At 49.3% G+C, this 6,820-nt stretch overlaps 1 protein-coding gene across 1 annotated transcript in view; it reads right to left on the bottom strand.

The window, feature by feature from the left end:
* Nucleotides 1-6,820, bottom strand: part of COPG1 (coatomer protein complex, subunit gamma 1) — a 31,506-nt gene that overhangs the window by 19,372 nt on the left and 5,314 nt on the right. The window contains exons 8-12 of the mRNA XM_011950848.1: nucleotides 5,362-5,448; nucleotides 3,892-4,049; nucleotides 3,659-3,792; nucleotides 1,154-1,221; nucleotides 753-941 (exon numbers count right to left, since the gene is read on the bottom strand). Of these exons, the coding sequence (XP_011806238.1) occupies nucleotides 753-941; nucleotides 1,154-1,221; nucleotides 3,659-3,792; nucleotides 3,892-4,049; nucleotides 5,362-5,448 (636 nt within the window). The remainder of the gene's footprint in view (nucleotides 1-752; nucleotides 942-1,153; nucleotides 1,222-3,658; nucleotides 3,793-3,891; nucleotides 4,050-5,361; nucleotides 5,449-6,820) is intronic.

Genomic DNA, 6,820 nt, shown 5'->3' on the forward strand with positions numbered 1-6,820 from the left:
CCCGGCCGAATTATTTCAAAATATAAGCTCAAAAAATACATCCTTCCCCATCCCAAAAGAACACCTTTCCAATATCTTCCTTGCAATCAAAACCCTTTACCTGACCATGGGCCTTACATGATTGAGCCCTGTCTATTCTGACTTTGTCACCTGCACTGGCCCCACAGCTCTTCCGCCCACTGGCCTTCTCTCTCCTTGACTTGTTCCTGCCTTTCCTCCTGGTTCTTTGCACTGATTCAGGTTTGAGCTCAAATGTTACCCTCCAGAACGGCCTTCCCAGACCATGCTCCTCCTAGGATCATCCCTGCTGTATTTCTACACTCTTGACTGCAATACCCATGCCTGAGATGATCTCGTCTACTCCTTTCTTAACCTGTTTACTGTTCCTCTCCCATCCCTAGAAAGGAAGCTCCAGAAGGGCAGGCACCTGCCTTGTTCACTGCTATGTTCCCCTCTTGTCACTCTACATAGCAGACAGCAAGTGCTCAAGAAATACTTGGACAACAAATCAAGGAACCCTTAACTGGCCTGGAAACTACTGTTCTTTCAGTACAAGCGGACGATATGGATGACGGCCTGGAGGCAGGACTACACACATATCTCTGAAGGCCAAGCAATGTGCTGGCCTCCTCTTGAGTCCTCAAGGCTGACCAGCCCCTCAGATCAGTCCTCGCAGGAAGGCTGTGGTCACAAAGAGCAGGGATAGAGCTCCTTTCTCTGGAGGCCATGGGAGTCCCGGGAGTAGCAGGTACCTTGAATTCATCCGAGATCTCTGACATGAAGGAGGAGATCTGCTTCATGAGGCGGTCGATGCTGCTCTCGCTGCCCGTCTTAAGGAGGGTGGTGATGGCCAGCGTGGCAATGCTGCGGTTTGAATCTGTGACCAGGTTCTCCAGATCCAGATTACAAGCTGTCACAGCTGACGGATGCTTCATGGCAACCTGTTTTGGGAGGACAGTGACAGAGAGGGCAGGACCCCAATGTTGTCTTTGATGGTTTGGCCCAGTCAGAAGTCCTTTGGATGAGATCATCCCACCATCCAGAAGAAAGTAACTGTGACCAGGGCTATTATCCTTCCCAGCCAGGTCAGAGGCTAGGACACACCTCCAGTTGGATCAGACAGCTTCCTGCAATCCCCAACCTGGACTCTTACCTTATTGAGGGTACGAACAGCAGCATAGCGGAGAGCAGCCTTGGGTGAGCTGCAGAAAAGCTGGAGCACTGTGGGGAGATGGATGCCACATGTCAGGCTGCTTTCACTGCTGGACAGCTGGGAAAACCAGGGGCAGCTGTTCTGACTCAAATCCTCTGCTCAGCTCATTTCCCTGCTAACACCCCCATCCCAACCTAAGACAGAGAGCTCCCCTCACCCTATGCACCTGAGCCATGGACAGAGTCCATAATGTCTGTGAGTGCCCAGGGGTTCCCGTGAGGGCTGTTATTCACTGTGTGCCAGGTGCTGTGCTATATGGTGGACATGCCTCACTTCTATAGCTTGCAGCCACCACTAGCCCACTTTACAGGTAAGGAGACTGAGGCACAAAGGGGAAAGCAAACAAACTTTAGGTTGGCAGCCAGTAAGTGGCAGAACCAAGATTAAATTCCAAGACTGCCTGCACCTGCAGCCTGAGCACTTAACCTCTGTGAAGTAACATTCTACACCTGTCTCCTATTGTGTCTACAGACAGAACTTCTCCCTCGGCACTAAGTCCTCTCTTAAACAAATGGTTTATTTCCTTTAACTACATGACAGCCATTCGGATACCACATCCCTCCCTTGCCCTGGCTGCCAGGAAGCTCAGAGCTAAATTTGGCACTCAATCACAGGAGCAAAGATGACTACTGTTTTCTGGAATATCTATGTTCCTTTCTTCATAACTTGGCTTTTATTCTCTAATACTTAAAAAAAAATTTTTCGTAATGTTTATCTTGAAGACCCTACTTTATTTACGTCTTTCGTTACTCTGGAATTATGGGGGATATAAGAAGAATGAATGGATACCCAAATCAGTGAGTGAATTCATTAATTCTTTTTTCTTTTTTTCTTTCTTTTTTTTTTTATGGAGATAGAGTCTCCCTCTGTTGCCCAGGCTGGACAGCAGTGGTGCAATCTCGGCTCACTGCAATCTCCGCCTCCCAGGTTCAAGCGATCTTCCTGCCTCAGCCTCCTGAGTAGCTGGGATTACAGATGTGTGCCACCACACCCGGCTAATTTTTGTATTTTTAGTAGAGATGGGTTTCACCATGTTGGTCAGGCTGGTCTCAGACTCCTGACCTGGTGATCTCCCCGCCTTGGCCACCCAAAGTGCTGGGATTATAGGCGTGAGCCACCATGCCTAGCAGTTCATTCTTTCTTCATTTCTAAAGAGGAAGGGAGACTTCTGTCTCCAAACATGAACTTCATCTGTTTCCCTGACCAAGTTTACACTGTTATAGTAGAGAATAATAGAAAAACAGGAGGCCCAATCATTTCTCAAAACCTGGAAATCTAACTCTCCTGCCACAACATCTTTGCTTTCCATTGGCCTGTTCTAAAACACTCCCCACTTCTCTTCCACTTTGAATCCAGGTTTCTCACCCTGAGCGCCTCTCCTTTTCTAGCCTCTCAACATACCCACTTTCCAGTACCAACCACTTTGCACCTCTTCACAGGCTTTCTCCTCCCTGACAGGGGGATTCCCACACTGACAGCAAGGCCCTGCACAGAGACATCAAAGACTCCAGGACTCAAGGCTGCTGGCTTCCCCTTAATAACAGCAAACAATGGCTGGGCGCAGTGGCTCACACCTGTAATCCTAGCACTTTGGGGGGCCAAGGAAGGTGGATCACAAGGTCAGGAGTTCGAGACCAGCCTGGCAATATGGTGAAACCCCGTCTCTCTAAAAATACAAAAATTAGCCAAGCGTGGTGGCGGGCGCCTGTAGTCCCAGCTACTCAAGAGGCTGAGGCAGGAGAATCGCTTGAACCTGGGAGGCAGAGGTTGCAGTGAGCTGAGATTGCGCCACTGCAGTCTAGCCTGGGCGACATAGCGAGACTCCACCTCAAAAAGCAAAAACAAGAAACGGCAAACAGCAAACAACAAACATGTTGCCTTCTAAGCAATTTGTCTAGATCACACATTTTCTGGCTATATAACCCTATGTAATAGGCATGAGCTATCATCCACATCTGAGAAAAGAAAAGGAACGCATGGAGAGAATGGGTGGCCTTGCCAGGCTTGCCCAGTTGGTAAGGGGCAGAGCCAGGGCTCTATCCCAGGCTGCCCTGCTCCTCTAGCTAGAGGCTCAGAACGACCCTCTATACTATTCTCTCCTTCACCTGGAAAAGCTCAGCCCCAGTTCACACGCACCAGTTTCATAGATCCTGGGTTCCTCCACCAGGCCTCCTCCTATGGCCAGCCAACCTAACAGGCTCCAGACCCGAGCCTTACCTCAGCGGCTTCAGCGGTCAGATGAACTAATAGCAGCCCACCCCCAAAACGTGACACAAGTGGGGCCCCAGCATAGTGTCTAGGGCAGGTGCTTCCTAGGTACGGACTCCTTAACACCAGTGTGTGGCCTATTTGAGAGCATTTTCTTTCTTTCTCCCAGCCCCTGACCCAGGTCTAGTTCCCAGCAAGCATAAACATGTGAGGCTGGGTGAAGGAACGCCCAGTGACCTGACACAGCCGGGGCCAGCTCTTTGGCACTGCAGCCTGGCAGATTGACGATGGCCGAGGCGGCTTCATACACCACCATCTCGTGCTTGTTGCGCAAGCAGCTCTCGATGAAGTCAAACAGTGGGCTGTCACGGCTACAAAAGAACATAGCATGGCAAGAAAACGTTGGGGATAGCCCAGCATGGTAGGACGAGTGAGGCATCATCTGGCTGGTGAGAGATGAGAGCCGTTACCTTCCATCCTCCTCTTCCAGCTGCTTGCTGGCCACCCGGATCATCATGCAGTAAGCAAAGGGAGACTTAAGGCCATGCCGTGTGACCTTGCTGATCATCTTATTGACGGCCAGGCGGTCATTCTTACGCACATGGTACAGGAGCCCTAGTGCGTGGTACTACAGGACAGGAGACAGCAACAGAGTACAAACGTATCAGTTTTGGGTATACTGGCCGTGTGGCCTTGGGTGGGTCCTTCAGCCTTCTCTTTTCTAAGATGGGCACCGTAGCAGCTACTACACAGAGCGGCTATGACAATTGCCCCAGGTACTCTGTGTACACAGCCCTCCGCACAATGCTTCACAAACCACAGAATTATAACTGTGGTTCTTGTTCCCACCCTCACTTCGGCAAGAGCCCTAACAGGCAGCATAAATACAAATATGGAAAGGGATAACAAACAGCACAAAGATGAAAGCAATGTGGGAGACCTGGTGCTTTCAATCAGACAATGAGAGAGAGAAGGTGAGAGCCAGACCCTGAGCACGGTCATGTTTTATAAGTCACTGTGTGGCACACCTTAGCCATGAAATCTTGCATTACCCACAACAACCCTGAAGGTAGACAGTTTTATCTCTGCTGACTTGCCCAAAGACTCCTGGCTGGTATTGACAAAGCTAGGTCTGGAGGGCCAGAAGTCCAGGGACTCCCTTTCTAAAGATGTGAGGTCTCATAGTTATTTCCTGTCCTCGATACTCTTTTTTTGTTTCCTAAAGGAGCGACATTTGAGGGTGAAGATATGGCAGCTGCGCATGCCTTCTATGTGGGAAGCTTATCTGGCCCTCATAAGTGTTTTAAGGAGCCACAGCTGGCCCTGAAGACAAGCATCATGCAAAGGATGAGAAGATAGATGAGAGATGAAGGGAATACATAAACACACAGGGAGCGCCAACAGGCAGGCCCCAGATGGGTCATGTGTTACATGCATGATCTCAGCTCATCCTTGCTGCTTTGTGAGGCAGTAACCTTCATTTGTATTTTACAGACAAGGAAATCACGACCCAGAGAGATAAAAGGAACGGCTGGCCTAGGTCACCAAGGAAGAGTAAAGTGGATGAAAGCCTCATCAAGATAATTCCACACATCATAACAAAGCCAGGCTGGCAAAGGCCTAAATTTAGGCAGCCCTCTGCCTGCCTTGGCCAAGTTTGCCACATCATCTGCTCCAAAACAATACTCAGCTGGTTATCAAAACACTTGAATATTTCAGCACCAGCTGGTAAGCAGTCTCTAACCCAAGCCCCCGAAGTGGTACCCTGGATTCTGTAACCCAGGACCTCCCAATTCTTCCCATGATCCAGTGACAAAAAGATTAAAGCCTGCTATGGCCAGGGGTCACAAGGATCTCAGTGGCAAGTGTCCATGCCAACTGGCCAGTGCCTTACCACCTGCCTGAGTGTTTTAAATATCACTCCCTTGCTCACATCTCACCTGGACCATGATGTTATCACTGGATGCCGCCTCCTGAGCCTCATTCACCCAGCGTTTGACCACGTCAAAGCTGCACTTCAGCAGGTGCTGTGGGCAACAGGGCACATTAAGGGGCAGGTAGGAAGTGTCCCCATCACACCTTCTGGGCCCAGTTCTGGTCCTCCCTCAGACATGGCTCAGGGGCTCACCACTGTCCTGGTCCTCAGAGACTATGGACAAACTCAGGATGCTCCCACCCTCATTGTCCCTGCCTAAGGCATGGGTCAATGCCATCCACCCACGACCCTCTTCAATCACCCCAGAATTCCTTGGCTCTCTTCACAGAGAAGGGTGGGACTCTCAGGCTTACAGATACAAAAATACTTTATTTTGGCCAGGTGCAGTGGCTCACGCTTTGTAATCCAGCACTTTGGGAGGCCAACGTGGGTGGATCACCTGAGGTCAGGAGTTCAAGACCAGCCTGGCCAACATGGTGAAACCACGTCTCTACCAAAAATACAAAAATTAGCTGGGCGTGGTGGTGCACCCCTACAATCCCAGCTACTCAGGTGGCTGAGGCAGGTGAATGGCTTGAGCCAGGGAGGCAGAGGTTGCAGTGAGCTGAGATCAAGCCATTGCACTCCAGCCTGGGCAACAGAGCAAGACTCCGACTCAAAAAAAAAAATTTGTAGAGATGATGTCTTGCTACGTTGCCCAGACTGGTCTCAAAATTCAGGCCTCAAGTGATCCTTCCTCCTTGGCCTCCCAAAGCACTGAGATTACAAGCATGAGCCACCGTACCCAGTCCCAGAAGGATCTAATATTCAAGTCTCACTGTGTCATTTCAGCCTGCAAAGTATTCTCGTAACCCACAGGCAGAGTAGACTGCTGCCTACTTTGCATAATCCACACTACAGAATTTACCACAATATATTCATATTATTGTCTCCTCTGACTAAAACTCTCTGGTGACATACTACATGTTCTATTAATTAACAATTGTGAAATAACAGAATTATAGAAATTGAGAACAAATTAATGGCTGCCAGGGGTTAGGGATAGAGAGGTGGGAATGGGCGTGGTTATGAAGAGGTAACAGGAGAGTCTTGTGGAGATGGATAGTTGAGTGTCTTCACTGTGGTGGCAATTTTGAAAGTCTCCACGTGACAGCTTGCAAAGAACTTCATATATATATATTCACACACAGGAGTTGCCTGTGTAGCTGGTGAAATCTGAATGAGGTCTATGGATCGTGCCAGTGTCACTTTCCTGGTTGACATTGTCCTGTGCTAGCGTGGGATGCTGGCACTGTAGGAGAGGGTTGATGGAGGGGTTCATAGGACTTCTCAGTATATTTCTTTGTAACTTCCTATGAATTATTTCTTTTTTTTTTTTTTTTTTTTTTTGAGACAGAGTCTCGCTCTGTCGCCCAGGCTAGAGTATAGGGGTGCGATCTCGGCTCACTGCAAGCTCCGCCTCC

Source organism: Colobus angolensis, unplaced genomic scaffold, assembly GCF_000951035.1.
Source record: "Colobus angolensis palliatus isolate OR3802 unplaced genomic scaffold, Cang.pa_1.0 Scaffold31, whole genome shotgun sequence".
Lineage (NCBI taxonomy): Eukaryota > Metazoa > Chordata > Mammalia > Primates > Cercopithecidae > Colobus > Colobus angolensis.